The sequence below is a fragment of the Malaclemys terrapin genome, chromosome 7, assembly GCF_027887155.1.
Source record: "Malaclemys terrapin pileata isolate rMalTer1 chromosome 7, rMalTer1.hap1, whole genome shotgun sequence".
Classification (NCBI taxonomy): domain Eukaryota; kingdom Metazoa; phylum Chordata; order Testudines; family Emydidae; genus Malaclemys; species Malaclemys terrapin.
Window position 1 is genome coordinate 5,928,706 of NC_071511.1, and position 23,794 is coordinate 5,952,499.

The following is a 23,794-nucleotide window of genomic DNA, read 5'->3' on the forward strand; positions in this document are numbered from 1 at the left end:
TATAATAAGAGTGTGATGTTTTGCATTCGTCTACCACGTTGATATATCAACAGACAACAGGAACCAAAATATTTGTTTGGCAATCTCTCAGTTCCTCGCAAATGACTGGAAAGCACCTACCTACACATGATGTAATTAGATGGGTTTAAGGAACAAGACATTGGCTTATTCACAATAAAATCCAAGTCCCAATGATGAGATGTTTTTTCAAGTGCCCGGCGTTTAAAGCCAAGCCACCACTAGATTAATAATTCAAGACTGAACGAAGCTATCCTTTGTACAGCTCCAACAGTTGATATTCATTTAAACGTGGTCAAAGAACTAGTCTAACAATTTCCTAACATTGGATTTTAAGCCATGTCTGTTTTTAATGATTGCTTCAGTTTAGCAACCACCTGGTACAGTACTTGATGGAGCTAAACTCTAACAATTCATTTTCACTTGCAACAGGAAGGAAGAAACGAAGCCAACAGAAAGATATAAAGACCCTATCCTGTAAATTTTATTCACACAAGCAAACAACATAGGCCTTGTACATTGTGCAGTCATTTCCAGTGGTGCACATTGGAGGTAAAATGCTACCATCCTGGTCTGATGGCGTTCAGTTTGGCCAAAGAATGATTCAAAGACCATTGAAATTAAGTCAATGGGACTCTTTCCATTGAACATAATGGACTTTGGACCAGACCCAAAGGCAATGGAGAATCAGGCCCTATAAAGGTACTCCGACTGATTGCGTTAGTAAGGATGACAGGAGTAGACATCGAGATTGCTTTTGAAGTAGTAACTATTGTTATGCTAAAATTAAAAGAGTGATCACTTGTCCCTAATAGCTCTAATCCTTTCCACTTCCACATTAACTTGCCCTTGGGACTAGAAAGCATTTTGCACAATTAAGTAAGGCATGTGACAATGAAAGCAATTCCAGTTCAAGTTCATGAAAGCTGGGGTGGGGGGAGGGAAGTAGCTTCTTAGCTAACAGTATTAAAATTCCCTTCCAGGTTTTAAAAAAAAAAAGTGCTTTTAAACTAACTTATTATCAAATGCAATTTGAATACATAAACCAGGTGTTTTAGTACTTAAGACTCACTCTTTGGTAGTTAGTCTATAAAGTCTCTATAACTGCTCTGACCCAGCGAAGCAGCTGCTAAAGCTATAGTTAGGAAGTTAATTATTGCACGCTTTCATAAAGCTGAGCAAAATTTAACTGAGTTCCCTCAAGGCGGTTAAACACCTTGTGACCTGACTCCCTAGAACTGACGACGTTAGGGAGAGCTATAGGCAATTCACCCTTGCAGAATGGCTTTGTATATGTGCTTGGTTTCAATATATAGGCCTGATCCTGCTACCTACATTCACATGAACTCCCAGGGAAATCGCTGGAAACACACCTAGGAGTACTGGCTATTGAATCCAACCCTGTTGTTCTAACTCTCAATAGGAATTTTAACTCCGATTGCTACCAGTGACAATTACGCAAGGAAAGGAGAATAGACCCTTACAATGAACTTCAAAACAACACAGCAGTGTTTTAAACAGCCCTTATAGCCTTTTTTATTTACCTCCCTTTAAAAACATCTAATGGTTTCAAAGAGTCTTTTCACTGAAGTTCATGAAAGGTGCTAACGAGAACACAAGGGAAACAAAAAACTCTTCTCTCCGCCCAACACACAGGTACAATGTGGGGAGCAGTAACACAAGCTTTGCAATATTATTACTAATGTGCCTCAACCCTGACCTCATGGGGCCATCGCTAGGAGTGAGAGGAACAGTTCAGATTCCATGCCAGCTGAGGCCGCTAACAGGGGGTGAAGTTTTGATTGCGGTTTCTGTGATGTGGAGACCAGAATTAGAGGGAGACCCGGCATTTCATTTCACAAAAATAAGCATCGGCCACTACCATCTTAGGAGGGCTCTAAACCAGTCACCTATAGATGGAAGAGACTATACTCCATTACCCCTGATCCACCCCAGATTTCAAGAAACGTGCACACTCAAAATACGGTGTTTACTGTTTTTGGATTAAGCAAAATAAACAAAAAATCCGACCTTATTCAAATGATGGGCATTCATTGAACTGTCCCAGAAGACAAACTCAGATCTTTCCCTTTTAAAGGCAAATTCTCTTTCTGTTACACCACCGTGTAAATCTGGAGTTACTCTACTATAGTCAATGGATTTATTCCAGATTTACGCCAGTGTAACCCAGAGCAGAATTTAGTTTTGGTGATGGAAGTTTGTTATGCTGCTAGGATGACCGCTGGAGATGGAGGAGTGAAAAGAGAGGGGAGGGAAGTGGCTTGCTTGGTAGCATATTCTGACAATCAGACAATTCTGACAAAGGCAGAATTAATGATAACTCCACAGGATGTTAACTCCACTTCCATGACTATGGACCCGGAGAATTGTCAATTGCTACAGGAGGATATAGAAAACAGCATTTATGGACTGCGGGGTGGGCGCGAAGAACAAAAACGAAATAGGAAATGAATAATCAAACCCAAACAAGAATCCAATGAAAAACAACATATTCTACGTTCATACATATGAGACAAAAATGATAACCGTCTGATTACTACTTGTACTGCAAACCAAAGAAAGTTCACATACAAATCAATCGGGGGTAGGGATAGTTCAGTGGTTTGAGCATTGGCCTGCTAAACCCAGGGTTGTGAGTTCAATCCTTGAGGAGACCATTGGGGGATTGAGTTGGGGATTGGCCCTGCTTTGAGCAGGGGGTTGGACTAGACGACCTCCTGAGGTTCCTTCCAACCCTGAGATTCTCTGATTAACAGTGTATAGAGCTAAATTAGATCTAGAGTCTTTAACAGCAAAAGAATTCACAAAAAATGCATAGATATAAACTTATAGCATCTGCACAGACAAAACTGTAATACAGCAAAACCATCTCATACAGCACACAGTTCACAGGCATGTTAGAGCCAGGCGGAGGATGGAAATCCCTATTCACAAAGGATTTGGAGATTTCGGCATTTGTTTCTATTCTGATTAGGAACGAAACCAGAAAGTTTCTAAATTCTCCACAAAGGCAAATTCTGGGGAAAAAAAAAAAAAAAAAAAACCTCTTTCGATTTAACCTTTTTTCTACCACGCACAAGAATTTTGAAACAAAAAGTCGTTTCACACTGAAATATCAAACTGTGCCATAGATTGAGATGTCTGAGTACAGGACTAAGATCTCATGGCCCAAATTCATCTCCTTGTTAATGGTCATGGCCTATTTTGCCCCACTGGGACCTTTTCAGTCTCTGCACCTATGTATTCTGATCATCAGAAACATCCAACCCAGAAACATCTGCTCATAGGGACAGTTGCCCTGCTGGCCCTGAATCCTGGGTTTTCTTCTTGAAACGTATCAAGCATGTGAACAGCTCAAAGCACAACGTTTAATACCGCTCCTGCAAACATTACACCTTCCGGTCTACGACGCTTGATTCCCGTGCTATGAATTCTTACGCACTCAAGCAGATTGCTGCAGGCAGTGGGCTAACTGCCAGCTAAACCGACGGAAGGTATGGGGGAAGGGAGGGGCATATAGACCTTCACAATTACCACAAATCCCCCCACCTCTTCTACAAAGCCCCAGACAGGGCAAATTTGCTGACATCCCTCTCCCCAATCATTCCCCTTTCCCAATGTCTTGCATCTTCTCTCAAGCCCCTCCCCAAGGCTCCCCCAAGCCCATGTCCCTCCCAAAGACCCCATGTGCCTGTATCCCAGTCAGCCCCCCTCCTCTCCTCACCAGACCCCCAGGGCTGAGTCACCTCCTCCACTTCTCCTCTCACCTACTGGAACCTCCTTCATGGGAGGGGGAGCTGGACTAGACAGGAGGCCCTGGCCCTAGGCCGGCTCGGCACTCAGAGCCAGTGGGAGGGCAAAGGAGGGAAACTTAGCCTAGCCGGTTACTGAGAGCAGCCTTGGGGCCGCCCAGCTGGGGGACAGAGAAGTGCCCAGTGGGCCCGACTGCCTCCTCCCAGCCCAACCCGGCCCACCAGCAGAGAAGCAATTGCTTAGCTGCACTAAGATGCAGCCCCGGGCTGTTCCCTCAGCTCCCTCCCTCCCCTCCAGAAATTGTCTCCACCTGCCCAGTAAAATTAAGCTGTGCCAGTGTCCTCCTACTATTCCACTATCCCGCTTCGTTCCCCCTCTCTTGGGCCTGCTATTAACCAATTGGTTCCTTTGGACTTCCACTGGGAGCGGGAAGAAGGGCTCATCCTCCCCGAATTTTTCCTCTTCCGGATGCCTCTGGCCTGACACAGGCACCTTTTCCCGCCCTTCCTGGTGGGCTGAAGTTCTGCTGTGCTGCCCGTCCGGGTCTTGCTCTGCTGATCTGTCATTCCAATCTCGAGCCACAAGGAGGCAGCGGTGGGTGGCCTGAGCAGAGAAGAAGCCATGGGTGGGGCACAGAGGACTGCCTGCCGTCGTAGCGTGGCTCCAGCAATCTACGCTCCCAGGGGCCCAGCTTCTGTCTGAGTGTGGGGCAGCAGGAGGTTGAAATCAGCAGGGGAATGGAGAGCGTCTGGGATCATAGGGGCACTCCTACCAAAAATCACGAGTCAGACCCCACACAATCATGGGGTTGGCTTAAAAATAATAAAGGCCGGACTCTTGTTACAGACCTCCCAACAGTCCCGGGTTTCTCGGGACTGTCCCTCTTTGATCCCCATGTGCCCCTTGTCACAGTTAAAGCTGGGAACATTTCCCGCATTCAGGCCACTTGGGCGGGGGGATTGTGCAAAAGGGGCAGGTTGTCCCAGAGCCCCATTTGAGAGGGCCCCCAAACCCAGTGGTATTGCAACCTGGCGCCTGGGGTCACTGCGCCACTCAGGTTTGGTTCAGCCGCCCCTCTTTTTCTGTCTATGGAGGGGCAGCTGGTCCAAATTTGAATGACACTGCGCCCTGCGTTAGCCACTAGAACCATTGGGAGGTATGTTTTTATTTGCCTTCTGGTTTCACGTCAGGCTTTTCTTCACAGCCGCAAGAGCCAGGAGCTTACTTCTGTAAGAAAGGAAAGCTGAGATTGCCACCTAGTCACATGAGTCCAGGAGCTGGGGCTTTAAAACACACAGCCAATACTGTGAGACTCACAACAATACTGCAAGCTAGAAACACAGAAGCAGAGATGGGAATGATTCCTCAGGGATGAGTGCCTGGGGTGGGAGGCAGGGTAAGGGTGTGTCAGGTTGGGAGGATGTAGGAAGAGACATAATCTTGAGATATGGAGGCAGAAGTAGGGGATTCTGGGAAAGGGGAGATTGGACTCTAACAAGTCACAGATAATCTCATTATCCTGAATCAGGTGTTCATTTAAAGACATTTCAATGGCGTGCAAGACTCATTTTCTCTCTCTCACACATGCCTTTTCAATGTATCTGGTGGCTAGCCACAGCCTGAGGCACATCCCAAAGTTGAACACACCCCATCATAAAAATCTTACAATCAAATATTGTGACCCCCGTTTCTCATCACACAAACACCAGTTTACAGTCTCTTCTGCACAAAGGAAATGGAAGACCTTCTACCCTCTCCTACGACAAGGCCCCCACCAAGTCATTCCTCAGTCTGAGCCCCTCACCTATGGGACCCCAGCCTCCCTATAGGCTTGTGAGGAAATATGGGATTTGCAGTAGGCCCATAAGCTTTAGAAATCCAGGCTCTGGCAGACTCAGGAGGGGCAGTCCCAGGCCAATGGGAATGCCCTGGCTGTAGCTACCCCTGTCCATAGCAAGGGAGTGCCACCAGTAATCTCAGGGAGAGAGATGACAACAGACTGGATGATGGGAATGGAGGGTGCTCAGCGCCACCTAGGATCAGGCCCAAAATTAACAAAGGCTTAATTAGAACAATGATCTGGTAGCTTAGGTCATAGTTCAAATGGCCCCAGGCTACGGTGACTCTCCAGTGTTGTGTTCAGCAGAAAAGGCTGTTAAAAGTTACTTTGAAAGCGTAATGTATTACAAGTTACTCACTAATGTGTCTGAGAATCAGTGACACATTACTGATTAGTTCGGTGTCATGCGTGTCAGTTGCACGGCGAGACATATTTTGTACCATGACTCTTGTGGCATCATCAGAAAAGGACCAAATGGAATCCACATAAGATTATGTCTACACAGGAATAGGTTACTTCTACGGAACAGGGTCTAGAACCACTTATGGTGTAAACGGAGCTACACGGATAGAGCTACACGGATTTACACCACTGGAGGAGCTGACCTATTTACTTTGGCCACCTTATCAATGCGATAACCGCACATTCAACAGCCTACAACTTCGGGAACTGCAAGCATTCATCTGGCCAGAAGTCTGGGAAACGTCAGTGTCCCACAAGATAATAATGACACTCGGCGTGACTGCAGCAAAAGCTGCCTCTTTATTGAAGAGAGGAGCAAATAATTCACGGCTACTTTGCATTTCACCTTTCTCCCCGCTGGCAAAAAACCGTCCACGAGCGGACTGAGCAGTTCTCAAATGCTAGAGCTAGCGAATGTCTTCGGAACGTTTCTATGTTTATTTTTTGGTGCTCTGGGAGCTAGCTATCCAAGGAGTGGGGACGTTTCTGTTTGCTGACTCACTGAAGCTAAACAATCAAGCAGGAATTTAGAATGATAAGTTGAAATACGCGGGTCAGAATTTGGGACTTCGCATTTGTGACACTTTTGCATTCGCTTTCTGGAGGTGCTAGAACGTTCTACGCTCGAGAGCGGCTCCTAACGAGTGTTGGTGCAAGTAAAGCTCGGGGCTGGTAGGGTTGTGGAAACTGAACAGAAAAGATTGCAACATAACCGCATTTCCTCTCCTCAGTCCGTGTCTGCAGGGGACTCTGCTGTAGCAAATTCTGCCTGTTCTCCCACAGCTCAGGGCTCCTCTGTCCTGCACTAACCTGAAACCAGCTCTCATTTCTTACCACTGTGACACAGGAGGGCCAGGGAGCAGTGGGAAGTGGTAGAAGGGAAGTATATTAAACCCTAGGTTAATTAAGGCGTGGTTCCCTGTAGTCTAGGGAGGGTGGCTACAGGTTAATCAATTAAGGCCCTGTTAGAAACCTAATAAACCCCCCTGCTTCAGGCAGTCAGGGGGAAGGAGGAAGGAGAGAGGACTGGAGCTTGGAGGTGTGCTATTAGACTTGGAGGAACAGAAAACCAGAGTAAGGGAGACCCTGCCCCAGCAGGGGAGGAACATTCCCTCCCCCAGCGTTTAAGGACTGAAGGTATCCCACCCAAGGGAGAAGAGGGTAAGAACCTGCAGGGGTTAAGAGGGGCTGGGACTCAGAGTGAGAAGCAAACCCAGACCCCTCCCCCGCTTCCCTCCTTTACCACCTTCCTGGGCCACTAGTGGGGCCCTCGGTGCCCCAAGAGCAGGGGTAAGGGGTGGTATTTTAGCTCCCCACCACCAAGAAAAGCGCAGGACCCACCATACTATATCGACCATCTTGTCACACCACCATAATATGAAATAGCAGGACGGCCTTTTCCTGGCTCTTTCAAGATGGGGAGGACTCTCATCATCTTCTTATCAGCGTCGCACCAATGAGGTGAGTGCTGCTGTTTCATCAGAGAGTTTTGCCCCAGTGGATACTTCTGCTTTAACAAATGCCATTACAGGGCTAGGCCCAACGTGACTTGCGACTGCCATCCAAAACCCACTGCTATCTCCGAATCCTGAGGCAAATGAGTGGAAGGGGCCTACTATTCTAGCAATGAAAGTGGGGACAGCAGCCAGTGCTCACATTTGATCCTTGTTCCTACATAGGAGAAAAAACTTCTTGTCTATTTGAGCCACAGCCTCAGTCTGTTATGCCAAATGGAAGGAAAAATGAGGTGTAGCGGGGGGAGCCTGTGCTAAACGTGTTTTTTTTTTTTTTTGTGAAGCTGGAAAGAAAACAGAAAAAGCATAAAGAAAAGTCAGGTGGTAAGAGGGCAGATATCAGAACACACTTGGAATGCAAAGGAGGGAAGAACAGAAACAGCTAGTTCAAAATATAACTCTTGCAAGGGGTTTGTAGTAAAAGATATAGAAATGGGCAAATTGGGAGTAAATAATAAGCAAGAACAATACTGAGAAAACAAAACACAACAGACAGGTAGAATTAGACCGGAAAGCTCCAGACAAGCCGTAAAAGAGCTGGAGCATGAATAGATAGTAGTAGCAAAAGATCAGAAATAAATTAACCAAAACTGACCAAAAACACACCCCAGGAGAGATATAAGACAGAAGGAAAGAAAGGTGAGCAGCAAAAACCAGACAAAGAGGAAAAGAAAACACATGAGAGAAATAAAGAACCTTACAGCACAGAAGGGATTGGCTTCCTATCCCTCACTTTCTGAAAACAACAAATCAAATTAACAACTTCAATAGAAGCGGCAGGCTGGAAGGGGAAAGCCATAGATATAAGAACAACTAAGGAGTTTGTGTGACGTGTACACACATACAGTGTGTTTGGAAAAAAATGAGTATGTTAGAAGTTATGTTCATTCAACCCCCTCTGGAAATTGTATGGAACAGAATGAGAGAGGAACTGTCAGGACTGAGATCCCCACTTTGAACTTTAGGGTACAAATGTAGGGGCCTGCATAAAAAACTTCTAAGCTTAATTACCAGCTTAGCTCTGGTTCGGCTGCCACCATTTTCAATGGATTCCCTCCCTGGGAAACCTTGAAAAACCTTCACCAAATCCCTGGTGAAAACAAATCCAACCCCTTGGATTTAAAACAAGGGGAAATTAACCATTCCCCTCCTTCCTCCCACCAACTCCTGGTGAATCAAGATCCAAAACCCCTTTGGATCTAAAACAAGGAAAAAATCAATCAGGTTCTTAAAAAGAAGGTTTTTAATTAAAGAAAAAGGTAAAAATCATCTCTGTAAAATCAGTATGGAAATCAACCTTACAGGGTAATCAAACTTAAAGAGCTCAGAGGACTCCCCTCTAGTCTCAGGTTCAAAGTACAGCAAACAAAGAGAAACACTCTAGTAAAAGGTACATTTACAAGTTGAGAAAAACAAAGGAAAACTAACACGCCTTGCCTGGCTATTTACTTACAAGTTTGAAATAGGAGAGGCTTGTTTAGAAAGATGTGGAGAACCTGGATTGATGTCTGGTCCCTCTCATTCCCGGAGAACGAACACACTCCCAAACAAAGAACACAAACAAAAGCCTTCCCACCCCCCAAGATTTGAAAGTATCTTGTCCCCTTATTGGTCCTTTAGGTCAGATGCCAGCCAGGTTACCTGAGCTTCTTAACCCTTTACAGGGAAAAGGATTTTGGAGTCTCTGGCCAGGAGGGATTTATAGTACTGTACACAGGACAGCTATTACCCTTCCCTTTATAGTTATGACACGCCCCCCAAATCACAGATAGTGTTGGATGTTTGGTTCCACACTGGCTGTGATTTCTTCCTGGAGTTCTAGGAGAAAACAGAGTTAATAAGACACATGTACCTTTAGACATACTACTGATTATATAAAAACTAACAATATGTTTCATTCCAAAAACAATTGTTAACCAGTTAACTCTGGGAAACTTTCCCGGGAGAGTGCATCAGCCACTTTGTTAGAAGCTCCCGAAATGTGTTGTATTTCAAAATCAAAATCTTGGAGAGCTAAACTCCACCGAAGAAGTTTTTTGTTATTTCCCTTGGCGGTATGAAGCCACTGTAGCGCAGCATGGTCTGTTTGTAGTTGGAAACGCCGTCCCCAAATATATGGGCGTAGCTTTTCCAGCGCATACACAATGGCATAGCATTCCTTTTCGCTGATTGACCAATGGCTTTCCCTCTCAGACAGTTTCTTACTGAGAAATACGACAGGATGGAATTCTTGATCCGGTCCTTCCTGCATTAAAACTGCTTTCACGCCTCGCTCGGACGCATCTGTGGTTACTTGGAACGGTTTGTTAAAGTCTGGGGCCCTTAGCACAGGGTCAGACATGAGTGTTGCCTTAAGCTGGTTAAAGGCCTTTTGACACTCATTAGTTCACTGAACTGCATTTGGCTGTTTCTTTCTGGTTAGGTCTGTTAGCGGGGCGGCGATTTGGCTGTAGTGGGGTACAAATCGCCTATAATATTCAGCCAAGCCTAAGAAGGATTGGACCTGTTTCTTAGACTTTGGAACCGGCCACTTTTGGATAGCATCCACTTTGGCCTGTATGGGATTTATAGTTTCTTGACCCACCTGGTGCCCCAGGTAAGTCACTCTGTTTTGGCCTATTTGACACTTTTTAGCCTTAACAGTTAGTTCTGCCTGCTGGATGCGCTCGAAAACTTTTTCCAGGTGCTCCATGTGCTCTACCCATGAATCAGAAAAAATGGCCACATCATCGAGGTAGGCAACTGCAGATTCTCCCAATCCCGCTAGGAGACCATCTACAAGTCTTTGGAAGGTGGCGGGTGCATTTCGCAATCCGAAAGGGAGTACATTGAATTCATACACCCCTGCCTGGGTGACGAAGGCTGACCTTTCCTTAGCGGGTTCATCTAGTGGTACTTGCCAGTACCCCTTGGTTAAGTCTAAAGTAGAGATGAATTGGGCATGTCCCAATTTCTCCAATAGCTCATCTGTGCGTGGCATTGGATAGTTGTCAGGACGAGTTACAGCATTTAGCTTACGGTAGTCCACGCAAAAGCGTATTTCCCCATTTGGTTTGGGAACTAGAACCACTGGAGATGCCCATGCACTCTTAGAGGGGCGGATTATACCCATCTGTAGCATGTCCTGGATCTCCCTTTGTATAGCAGTTTTGGCATGAGGTGACTCCCGGTAGGGTGGGGTTCTAATAGGGTGAGCATTACCTGTGTCAATGGAGTGGTATGCCCGTTCGGTCCATCCTGGAGTGGCTGAGAAAATTGGTGCAAAGCTTGTGCACAGCTCCTTGATCTGCTGTCGCTGCAGACGTCCAAGGGTCATGGAGAGGTTCACCTCTTCCACGCCACCATCCTTTTTTTCTTCGTAGTAGACACCTTCAGGCCACTCCGCGTCATCTGTTTTCTGGGCTGTAAACTGGCAAACGTTTAATTCTCTGGAATAAAAGGGCTTAAGAGAATTAACATGGTATACCTTAGGCTTTATGTTGGAGGTGGGGGAAGTTATGAGATAGTTAACAGCTCCTAGGTGCTCCTGGACCGTGAATGGTCCTTCCCACGACGCTTCCATTTTATGGGCCTGGATTGCCTTTAAGACCATGACTTGGTCTCCTACTTTGAAGGACCGTTCTCTGGAATGTTTATTATACCAGGCCTTTTGCTCTTCCTGAGCATCCTTTAGGTTTTCTTTAGCAAGGGCCAAAGAATGTCGGAGGGTGTTTTGTAGGTTGCTTACAAAGTCTAGAATGTTTGTTCCTGGAGAAGGCGTAAACCCCTCCCATTGCTGCTTCACCAACTGTAATGGCCCCTTAACCTCACGGCCATACACAAGTTCAAATGGTGAAAACCCTAAACTGGGATGTGGTACAGCCCTGTAGGCAAAAAGCAACTGCTGCAACACTAGGTCCCAATCATTGGAGTGTTCATTTACAAATTTACGTATCATGGCCCCCAAAGTTCCATTAAACCTCTCCACCAGGCCATTGGTTTCATGGTGGTAAGGGGTGGCAACCAAGTGATTCACCCCATGAGCCTCCCACAGGTTTTTCATGGTTCCTGCCAGGAAGTTAGTTCCCGAATCTGTAAGGATGTCGGAGGGCCAACCTACCCTGGCAAAAATGTCTGTTAATGCCTGGCACACACTTTTAGCCCTGGTGTTGCTTAAGGGTACTGCTTCCGGCCATCGGGTAGCAAAATCCATGAAAGTCAGTACGTACTGCTTTCCTCTGGGTGTCTTCTTTGGGAAAGGACCCAGAATATTCACAGCTACGCGCTGAAATGGGACCTCAATTATGGGTAGTGGCTGGAGAGGGGCTTTAACCTGGTCTTGGGGTTTTCCCACTCGTTGGCACACCTCACAAGACCGGACATAATTAGCAACGTCCTTGCCCATTCCCTCCCAGTGGAAGGACTTCCCCAACCGGTCTTTGGTTCTGTTCACCCCAGAATGGCCACTGGGATGATTATGGGCTAAGCTCAAGAGCTTTACCCGATACTTAGTGGGAACTACCAACTGCCTTTGAGGATGCCAGTCTTCCTGGTGCCCACCAGAAAGAGTCTTCTTGTATAAAAGTCCTTGTTCTACAACAAACCGGGATCGGTTAGAAGAGCTGAGAGGCGGTGGGGTGCTCCGCGCCGCCGCCCAAGCTTTCTGAAGGCTGTCATCTGCTTCCTGCTCGGCCTGGAACTGTTCCCTTGATGCTGGAGACATCAGTTTCTCCTTGGACTGTGGACTGGGGCTTGGTCCATCTGGAAGTGATGCAGGTGCTGGGGCTGTTTCCATTGACTGTGAACCGCTGTCCGCTGGTGCACTATGTGGTAACTCAGGCTCTGGCTGAGCCTCTTGGGTAGGGTTATCCGCTGCTTCTGCCAGTTCAGGCTCGCTGGTGCCCTCTGGCATTGGAGTTGTAGACGGGTTTGCAAGGGCTGGACTCAGGGCTGGCAATGGTTCTGGTGCTGGTTGCGTTGCCAGTTCCGGTTCTGGGACTGGCTTTGGCTGGGTCTCTGGGATTGGATCCACTACGGCTGTTGCAGTCGTTGGCAGAGGATCCAGTTCCACCACCTTTGTTTGGGTTTCCGGTAACACAGACGGGGCCCTGGTGGATGGCTCAGGAACAGGAATGGGGGTGAAAGCTTGCTTAGCCTGGCTGCGGGTGACTATTCCCACCCTCTTGGCTACCTTCACATGGTTGGCCAAATCTTCCCCCAGCAGCATGGGAATGGGATAATTGTCATAGACTGCAAAAGTCCACATTCCTGACCAGCCCTTGTACTGGACATGCAACGTGGCTGTAGGCAAGGTTACAGATTGTGACACGAAGGGTTGAATTGTCACTGTAGCCTCTGGGTTGATGAGTTTGGGGTCCACTAGGGATTGGTGGATAGTTGACACTTGAGCCCCAGTGTCCCTCCAGGCGGTAACCTTCTTTCCGCCCACTCTCAAGGTTTCCCTTCGCTCCGAGGGTATGAGAGAGGCATCTGGGTTTGGGGATCTTTGGTGTGATTGGGGTGTAATGAACTGTAATCGGTTAGGGTTCTTGGGGCAGTGAGCCTTTATATGTCCCAGTTCATTACATTTAAAACATCGCCCTGCTAAGGTATCACCGGGGCGATGTTGGTTGGTGGAGACTGGTGTGGTGGGGTGAGAAGGCGTCTGGGGTTTCCCTTGAGATGTGGGTGGGGCCTTGGGTTGTCCCCGGTGGTAAGGTTTTGTTTTGGCTTGCCCCTTCTGATATTCGCTCCAACTGCTACTAGTTTTTTTCTTTTCTGCCACCTCCACCCATTGGGCTCCAATCTCCCCCGCCTCAGTTACAGTTTTGGGCTTCCTATCTAGGATGTACCTTTCTATTTCCTCAGGAACACCCTCTAAAAACTGCTCCATTTTTACTAGGGAAAGCAGATCTTCCAGAGATTTAGCATTTGCTCCTGATACCCAGGCATCACAATTTTTGTCAATGTGGTAGGCATGACGGGTAAATGACACATCCGGTTTCCACTTTAGGGCTCTGAACCGCCGACGGGCATGCTCGGGTGTTAGCCCCATTCTGAGTCTGGCCTTGTTTTTAAAAAGTTCATAACTGTTCATGTGTTCCTTAGGCATTTCAGCCGCCACCTCTGCTAAGGGTCCACTGAGCTGCGGCCTCAGCTCTACCATGTACTGGTCTGCAGTGATGCTGTATCCAAGGCAGGCCCTTTCAAAATTTTCTAAGAAGGCCTCAGTATCATCGCCTGCCTTGTAGGTGGGGAATCTTCTGGGATGGGAAGTGGTACCTGGAGGGGGGTTGTTAGCATTGGCTGGTGCATCCTGCTTAGCCTTTGCTACTTCCAGTTTATGCTTCCTTTCTTTTTCTCTCTCCTCCATCTCTTTTTCTTTTAGCTCCATCTCTCTCTTGTGGGCCTCCTCTTTGGCTTTTTCTTCTCTTTCTCTCTGCTTTGTCTCGAGTTTTGTTAATTGAAGCAGTCTCTGATGTTTTCTTTTATTTTCTTCTGCTTCTAGTTTGGCCAGTTCTATTTTGTTAGCTACTTTTTTGGTAGTCATTTTCCTGTTTTCTTTAAACTTTAGGGTACAAATGTAGGGGCCTGCATAAAAAACTTCTAAGCTTAATTACCAGCTTAGCTCTGGTTCGGCTGCCACCATTTTCAATGGATTCCCTCCCTGGAAAACCTTAAAAAACCTTCACCAAATCCCTGGTAAAAACAAATCCAACCCCTTGGATTTAAAACAAGGGGAAATTAACCATTCCCCTCCTTCCTCCCACCAACTCCTGGTAAATCAAGATCCAAAACCCCTTTGGATCTAAAACAAGAAAAAAATCAATCAGGTTCTTAAAAAAAAGGTTTTTAATTAAAAAAAAAGGTAAAAATCATCTCTGTAAAATCAGTATGGAAATCAACCTTACAGGGTAATCAAACTTAAAAAGCTCAAAGAACTCCCCTCTAGTCTCAGGTTCAAAGTACAGCAAACAAAAAAAAACACTCTAGTAAAAGGTACATTTACAAGTTAAAAAAAACAAAGAAAAACTAACACGCCTTGCCTGGCTATTTACTTACAAGTTTAAAATAGAAGAGGCTTGTTTAAAAAGATGTGGAAAACCTGGATTGATGTCTGGTCCCTCTCATTCCCGGAAAACAAACACACTCCCAAACAAAGAACACAAACAAAAGCCTTCCCACCCCCCAAAATTTAAAAGTATCTTGTCCCCTTATTGGTCCTTTAGGTCAAATGCCAGCCAGGTTACCTGAGCTTCTTAACCCTTTACAGGGAAAAGGATTTTGGAGTCTCTGGCCAGAAGGGATTTATAGTACTGTACACAGAACAGCTATTACCCTTCCCTTTATAGTTATAACAGGAACCAAAGTGGTTTATTTAGATATAGGGGAGATTTCCTGTCGGTGAAGTAATAACCGTAGCTGGACTAAATCAAGACTGAATGTCTTCTAAACAACATGCTCTAGTTCAACCAGTAGTTGTGGACTTGATGCAGAAATTATGGGTCAGGTTTCCTGGTCTGTGTCGTGGACTAGATAATCCTAGTGTTCCCCTGTGACCATGAAATCTATGAATCTACAGAACTCCTTCACCTTAGGACCTGCGAGTGTACACAGGTGAGCGCACAGTTCTCATCCAGTCTATTGGACGATCTCTCAAGTGATTCTAATACAGATTCTCCTTCCTTTCAACAGCAGCGGCAGACCCTCCCTCCACTGAGCTCAGGAAGTTCAGGTCTCCGCCTTCACTGAGCAGTCTCCCTTCTGGATTAAAATTACATTTTTTTAAGCTCTCAATCTCCACCTCGTTAATTGGGACTGCTTAAAAATCCAGTGGTAGTTGTAATACCTAGGGGAAAGTTTTATGGGAATGCTCTGCTGGTGTGAAGCAAGGAGAGACAGCAGGGCTGCCGTGGGCAGCTTGTCTAAGTAGCACCACCTAGTGGTATTTCACATCCACCCTGGCCAGTCTTCATTTTTTAAATGCTGTTCAAGCAAGTCTAGTTAGTTAGTTACTGTACCAGAGCCTGCGTGGGTATAAATCAGGGGAGGAATCACCTCAGCAGGTCACCCCATGTTCAAGAAAGATGAATTTAAACTGGAACAGGTGCAGCGAATGATCAGGGGAATGGAGGGCCTCATCTTAGGAGAGGAAAGTGGAAGAACTTGGCTTGTTTAGAAAAAAGAAAATCAGAGAGATAGGATTGCTCTCTATAAATACATGGGGAGGGAGGGGGAGAGGGTAAATACCAGGGAGGGTGAAGGGCTACTTAAGCTAAAGGACAGCTTGGCACAAGAAAAAATGGATATAAATGGGCCATGAACAAATTCAGGCTGGAAATCAGAAGAAGGTTTCTAACCATCAGAGGAGCGAGGTTCTGGACCAGCCTCCCAATAGGAGTTGTGGGGGCAACCAACTTAATTAGTTTTAAGAGATCGCTAGACAAAATTTATGAGTGCAACTGTATGAAAGGGTTGCTTGTGATGGTAGGAGGCAGCCCTGGGGCTCACTTGCAGTTTATGTCTTATGCTCCTGAAGCTCATGGTTCAGGGTTTCAGCCAGCCACCTGCAGGGGTCAGGAAGGGATGTTTTCCCCAGCGTATGCTTGGAAGATTTTTATCTCCTTCCTCTGAAGCATCAGGAATGGCCACAGCTGGAGATGACATATTGGGTGGGATGGGCTCTACGCTGGCACCGAGCATTCTCTCTCTCAGGGGCTTGGCTGGTTAGTCCTTGCTCATATGCTCAGGGCCTAATTGATCAACAAATGTGGGTCAAGAAGGCATTTGCCCCCAGGTCAGCTTGGCAGTGACTTTGGGGGTTTTTCACCCTCCCCTGCAGCATGTTGGTGCGGTCACTTGCCAGATCTCATTTAATCATTTCCCTGATATTGTGGGTGTGCTGGACACTGGTGCCTCCTATTCTCTGGCACAGAAAAGTCTAGTCTCCTGTCGGCTGTGATACTTTGCTCTCATTCTGGCTTTGGGGTTTAGCATCCATGGGCTGGGAGCTGTTGGTGGCCTGTGACACCCAGGAGGATCAGACTAGATCAGCTTAAACTCTGGGACTCTATTGTGATGGCCAAAGGAAGGGAAGGGTTAGTGAGGGTACAAAGGCCGCTTCTTAACTCCCAAACTACTCTGGCGGGAAGCAAGACACAGAGAGAAGGATATGGGACAGGCCAACAGTGAAAGAACAAGGAGAAGCTGCTATTAACAGCCTCATAACCCAGGACCTCAGCATAACTACAATAGCCTGCTATACTGAACAGCAAAGCCTTGGCAATAGTTTATTATAACACACATCATTAGTCCATTAACCTGTATGGCAGAAGAGCTAGGTCATGTGGTCAGGAGAGCCCACACTGCATGTATCTAAAAAGCAGCTATAAGAAACGGCTAATTAAAATTTAGCAGAACCAGAAAGACAAATATGCCTGCATTCCCTAGCTGACCTGATCAAGTGAAAACTAATAATATTAATGATAAATGCTTCCTGGAGATCACTGGAAATGAAAGACCCTACTTTAACCATCAATCATAGCTCAGGGGGAAAAGCTTTTCTTAGACACTGTAGGATGTCTACAACTACTTCATTATGCTAAGAACATACTTGGAAAACATTATGTTGTGTAGAAATCGTTTCTGTGCACAGCAGCCTCTAAGAGAGAGATTTAATAAAGCCACAGTCTTGCAAAGGGGTCTGCCCATGTAAAGCTCATTGCAGGTTTGGGGTTTAAGTCTTTTCTGGGGTTGAATTTCCGCTTTTGGCGGATTTCCGTTTTCCCCATTAACTTGCAGTACAAATGGACTTTTCACATGTTGGCTGCAGCAACAGTATAAGTTTAATGTCATCTACAGATCCCAGGTACAATGCAACTGAGCTCATAAATTCTAATGAGATCATTTCCTTTTCCCCTGGCTTATGTGAACACGGCAGTTTGCCCAAAGGTGACTCCAAACTGACTCCTAAAGATAAACTTGAGAAAACATTGCTGGGCTTCACTTTTTCCCTGAAGTCATCCGAGCTTCTCTCTTGCCTCTAGGGCCTGGTGAAGGCGGAAGAATATTGGTGAGCCAGCGGAGGGAAGTGCATATGGCCACTGACCATGCTGTGCTTACTCTATTTCAGTGTCCACAGTTAACAACACAGCACCTGTCACCAGCACAAGATTCACTTAAAATTGTTGAACCAGAAATGGGGGAAGGGCAGAACCATGCTGCCTATTTTGGGTCCTTTGAATCTTATTATTTGGACAGAGCTTTAACTTATTGGGGCTTCTCTTTTTCCACACTGTGTGGAGCAATAAAGAACAAGCAGCAAAGGAAAAGGGGAAGTACAGCAGATTAGCAGAGGACAGAAAAAGACCCCGGTAATTAAGCAGAATAATACAGCGGGTTGATTTCTTGCGAAAGCTAGTGGAGCACGAACACCTGACCTGAAACTATTAGATGCGGCACAAGGTTGAACGATATGCGATCACTCCACAAAGGGAAAGGGCCTTGTATTCAGGGCCTTTCCATCTACCTTTGATTCAAGGAGTTCCAAGATCTGCTGGTCCATTCCTCCAGGGGTTACTGGTGAATTGTGCCAGATTCCGTGTTTCTTTCCAACTGTTCTGAGTCTCCTGCATCTGATCTCAAAGAAGGGAGCAGAAACAGCTGGAAGAGAGAAACCAGAGTGGCATAGTCCAGCAGCAACCCTTGGAAGAACAAACAATAAAAGCCTTGTGAGATGTACCATTATTCCCCCAAATATGTGTACACGTGTGTGTACCACCATGCTTCCATTACCATGAAATCTACCTTGGTCTTTGATCAGTGCCTTGGGACATCTCCTTGAATCACTCTGTCACCATACCAGCTCTAACTATGTAGACTTACATTTGAATGGCAAAACCACTGCCTATATCCTCCCTCCCACAATGAGCCACAAGTGTAAGATACAATGTAAATTCTGTATAGCACTAATACAATACAACTGCATCACATAATAGTCCAAAGGAGATTCTCACTGTGTACTCGCTAATGCATACAAGCGACCATATTCTGCTGCTCTTACTCACATCAAATCATACCTTTACTCCATGAGTAATCCCACCTACTTGAAGAGTAACCATACCACTCAGCCTGAGTAAGGTTGGCAGATTCATGCCCATAGTGTTTAAGTTGCAATATACCACACAAGAGGCATCTGTAGGTTTAGTACACTAAGGAGTGGTGCCCAAACATGGGGAGAAAACAGGAGACCCAAGAAGTAAATTAATCAGTGAGAGCATTAAGTAACCTCTGGCAAGGAAGAGGAATGGTTGGGAGAAGAAACGAGTCATTGCATTTTGGACCAATTCAGGTAAGGAGAGATCGGGCCTAGAAAGACCAAGATGGAAGGAAATAAAGCAAGCAAGATGACGGAAGTTGAAGGCACAAGTGAATTTCAGCTGAAGTGTAGGAAAAATTGTGTATTTTAGGGCTTATGGTTAGGAGGGAAGAGAAGTAAGGTGGTACAGACACAGAAGCCATTTAAGCCACAAGAGCTCAGAGATGACTACTTTACCTCACGGTAGGCATGATTGGGATCAACGGTGGCGATGGAAGTGGTAGAATTTGGCCTCCGGTTGACCTTCTTAAATTAGAAGTCAAAGACAAGATGTACCTCACCTGAACAATAGCAACAGACTATCCCCAAAGCAAAGAGCACCACACCTAGACGTTCACAATACTGCATGCCCACAATTACTTCTAGCCCAAACAGTGCCAATGTCACCTCCCATATCACGGTAAATGGTTTATAATTCAGCCATGCAGAATCATGGAAGTGACTGTATGGGGAATAGTCAAACGAATACCTGAAGTATCACAGGTGTGCCTTTCCCTTGATGAGTCTTTTTGAGGTGCACCGTGTCTGTAGACCACATGTGGCTTATTGTGCTCTTCTTCATATTCTTGGTCATCAGGCGATAGCAGCGGCTCTACAAAATAGTCCCCATCGTGAGACCTGAATGTGCCTAGCTGAGAGTGGAGAGAGACAGGTAGTCAGCTTCCAGTTGGAATATTCAAGAGACTAGGCCTACACAATTACCGTATAAAATGGACATGGGAACATGCAGAAGTTTCTAGGGCATTTACACTTCCTTACAATCTTCAGTTTGGCAAGCAACCCCTACATCTGCGGTGGCTGAAAGCTATGGGCCCAATTCTGCTACGTTGAGTAGCACTTTACTCTGTAGACTTTGCTCCCATTAAAACCAGGGAGATTATTCATGGTGTAAGTTACTACTCGCCAGGAGTAAAATTCAGCCCTGTGTGAAGAGAGGACACATATTAGACCCAGTTCTTCCTTCGGATATGTTTGCAAAATTACTCCTGATCTCAATGGGAGATGTTGGAGTGCATCTTAGGACAGAGTGGGCCCTATTATGTTCTGCCCTCTCCGTTTCTCATACATAAGATATGCCAAGAGCAACTCTGAGTGGAGACAAGCTGAGCATGGTATCGAGTGGCTTGATCCGGGAAAGGAACTCACCTGGTGAAGCTACTGCCTAGGAGAGACTATCAAAGCTTCTAGCCCACATGACTGTGGAGCAGGCCATGGGGAAAAAACACCACACCCAGGCAAAAGTATGTCATAAGACAAAAAGGTAGAACCATAAGGCTAGAAGGGACCACGAGGGTCAGCTAGTCTGACCTCCTGCCACGATGCAGGTACTAGAGCACGATCCCAGTTCTGAGCATCAGCTGCACCGCCCCCAGGCGCACGCGCCCTGGCCTTGTGCAGAGCGTATCCACCTGCATCTCCGGGGACAGGTATGCTAGCGGCAGCCTGTCTGGGGCCGAAAGGGGGCAGGCAACCGCTGCCCCCAGTTCTCCCCGGGGAACCCCTTTAACCAGGAAGGCTGTTGGTGGGGGCTGCCCAGGAGATGGAAGGTATCAGCAAAGTGCCCAGGTGCTCTGGCCAGTCTCCCACAGGTCACCCCAGCAAGGATGGGTCAGGATCATCCTTGGAAAGGCTCCCTACTCATGGCTAAGCCCAGCTCCCAGGGCATGAGCCCCAGCTCAGGGGAAAGCAGCCAGACAAGCCCTCCTCTCCCCGCCAGCTTCCCGCACAGCTGTTTGTGTTGTCTCCTTCTCCCCCCAGCGCCCCCCGAGCTGGAAGGATGGAGAAGGCGTCTTGACATCTCCTCCGGCCTCCTTAAATCCCCAGCAGACCTGGCTTGGGGCTGGCAAAGTGCCTCGCACCTCCTTAAGGTCGTCCCCGGGAAGGGAGGGAGCGCTCTTAAGGCGGCACGCTGGACTGGTGGGGTGGGGGGTCAGGGGAATTGAATCCTCTCCTCCCCCATCTCAATCTGGGGAGTGGGTCACAGGTGTGCCGCGGGGTGCAAACAGCCCCAGGCCCCGTCCTGCAGCCAGGGCATTGCCTGCAGCCGGTGCTGCTGGGCTTCCTTGCAGCTCCCCGCCCCCCCCCAGGCTCAGCACAACAACAAACAGGGGACGCTGCTGGGAGCGCGCAGCCCCCGGGAAAGCGCCGAAGGGCGGGGCGGGGGGGCTTTGCCATGGGACTCCCCAGCAGCAGCAGCTCGGCCACCCTGGTGAGTATGCTGGATCCCGCCTGCCTGCTCCGGGGGTTTCTCTTCTTTCCCCCTGAAGGGGGGGGGGGGCAGAATTTGCAGGACTGGCCCCCGCCCCTACTGGGTGGCCGTTTTGCCAGGACTGGGGACTGAAGGGGGGTTGTCCCACGTGGAAGTTTGGAGACACCCCCAGCATGTGCAAGCTCTGCGGGGGTTGGGGGGGGCGGGGTGCCGCACTAGCACCCCCTGTCCTTCACTTCACGTTGGGACAGACGTGGCTTAACCCCCCCCCCCGCTCTATTTAGGGCAGAGCTCCAGGCCAGACCTTTGCAACCCCCCCCCCCCCCAAAAGTCAGCCCGGCGCGTCTGCAGGGCGAAGAGCTAAGCGGGCTGGAGCGGCCCGCTCTGCATTGCGGGGGGGGGGGGGGTAACTCGGTGTGGTTGCTGGGGGCACAGAAAGGGGGCCTCGCCCCCGCGTGCCTCGCTCCACCTTAACTGCGGCTGGCGTCCAGTCAGCAGGCACCAGCTCGTGTGGCGAGCAGCCCCCGGGGTGACCCCACCTTCTTGCTTCCGCTCGGTGCTCCCGGACCCCGGCGTGTGAACAAGCCCCGGCCCCTGGTGACCTCCAGAGAAAACAGGGCAGAGGCTCCGGGCTCCCATGCCGCAGGGCGGACACAGCTGTGGCCGTCAGTTACTTCCATTGCTACTTGGCCACGCAGACCCAGACCCTGCGAGCCCCTGGCAAGCTCGCTCGAGCTCGCAGGGGAGAGTGCGGCGAGCTCCTGGACATCCGCCGTCCCACAACTTCCCTGCGGAGAGGAGGCGATCCTGGAGTGCGAGAGAACCATGGCAAAGCACTCCGCAGCAAGGTGTTTCGTGTAAACATAAACACCTGGCAGATACGGATTTAAGACTGGCTGCGAAGCTCAGGCCCGGAAATCCCCAGAGGCAGCGAAGAAAGAAGGCGGAGGGGAAGTCACTTACCATCCCTGAACACAGGCTGATGACCGCAGTGTGCTGCGGCTGGGTATTCACATGTCCTCTATAAAAACAGTGCTTTACGTCGCTGGCCTCCTCGCTGTAAAACCTGGTTTGGTTAACCCCCGGGGCTCCGAGGAGGCTGACCGTGAAACGTGGCGCAATAAATCCAGAATGGGCCGTGAGGTTGAACAGAAACTGCTCCCCGAAGGCGGAAAGCCGGTAATGTGCGGAGGAGTCGTCGGTGGCCCAAGGGTCCGGGTCAGGATTAATACTTCGTCTCTTTCGTTTGAAGTGTACGTGCGTGGGAAAGGGGGCTCCGAATTCGTTCACACGGGTGGGGGTGACGATCTCGAACTCGCGGAGTTTCTCCAGCAGTTGGGCTGCAAAGAGGAACAGACACATGCCCGGTAAAGACTCGCTCTCTCGCTCAGGTCAGGCAAGGCGTAGCTTTTTCCCACACACTTCTCTTGGATCAAAGCAGCCAGGCCTGGCTTTCTAAAGTTGTATCTAGCATGGGGGGAGGATAGAGGTAGCTATCCTTACCAAACAAATCAAGGCACCACTCGGTTGCCTGCAACAGCCACGGGGTGGTGAAGTAGTGGTACTGTATTTGCATTGCTGGAGCACCTAGAGACTTTAATCTAGACCAGGACCCCCACAGAGCTAGGCGCTGTACACAAAAAAAGGCAATCCCTGCCTCCACCAGCACCAGAAGAATCCTTAGCTTTTCTATAAACCCACCAGGGACGGCCAGTTGCCCAAACCCTGCACCCTTCCTCCACTCCAAAGGGGTTTCTAACCTCAGGCTATTTGCAGCTTCAGAAAGGTTTCAAGGAAATGAAGACCATGTTCAGCCGCTTCTGTCCCCCTGCCCTGTGGGCACCGTGTTTTCCCAGCCTGAGAAAGGCGCACAACTTTGCAAAGTTCTGTCACTGATGACTGAGGGCAAGCCAAGGGAAATCAATGAAACGGATACTGCAGAGTTGTAGAAATACCCCCCCCCCCCAGGTTAAAATGCGGTCTAAGAAACAGCCCAAAGAACTGGAAACTTCCCTGAAGGAGCTCGGGATGCCAAAAGCATCTTCTTACCTTGTCTTGGATGCAGCGTCTGCTTCCTCGCTGCTGCGGTGGCTACATGCAAGACGTCCTGCAGAAAGAGTGTTCCTAATCCCAGTGCCCATAGCACCAGCGGCATGGTGGTGTGAGCGGCTCCTGAACAGAGAGCAGCCTCCCCCCTCCCCCCTTTTAATTCCACCCCCGCCCCCACCCCTGGCTCCTGCTTCAGAGCTCCCCCCACCCCCCCAACTTCACTTTATTAAAAGTGGGAACCGCTCGCATCCGATTTGTTCCCCCTGGGCTCTGCGGTGACCACAACTGCCAGCGGAGAGCAGATTAGCAGCGGCAGCAGGAGGAGGAGGGATGATCGCGCACGGGGTATCGGATACACCAGCATAGTGTAGTGAGAGGGGCTCGGGAAGGAACAGGGAAGCGCCGGCTGCACTTTTGGTGGGCTGCTTTTTCCTCTCCCCCCCCCCCCCCTTCTAGCTGGTGCCCTCGGAGTTCTTGGGAACCAGTTCAGGAGACCGGAGGGGGGCGGTCTCCGGCAAAGCAAATGCCCAGAGCCCGCCTCTGGAGGAGGGCTCCTCCCTACTTTCTTAGCA

General features: G+C 48.2%; 1 protein-coding gene across 2 annotated transcripts in view; it reads right to left on the reverse strand.

Annotated features, from left to right (window-relative positions):
- ADAMTS9 (ADAM metallopeptidase with thrombospondin type 1 motif 9) overlaps positions 1-23,387 on the reverse strand; it is a 143,934-nt gene extending 120,547 nt beyond the window's left edge. For both annotated transcript variants that reach the window (XM_054034437.1, XM_054034436.1), the window contains exons 1-3: positions 23,223-23,387; positions 22,137-22,513; positions 19,434-19,596 (exon numbers count right to left, since the gene is read on the reverse strand). In XM_054034437.1, coding sequence (XP_053890412.1) covers positions 19,434-19,596; positions 22,137-22,513; positions 23,223-23,328 — 646 coding nt within the window. In that variant the 5' untranslated portion in view covers positions 23,329-23,387. The remainder of the gene's footprint in view (positions 1-19,433; positions 19,597-22,136; positions 22,514-23,222) is intronic.
- Between the last annotated feature and the right edge of the window lie 407 nt (positions 23,388-23,794).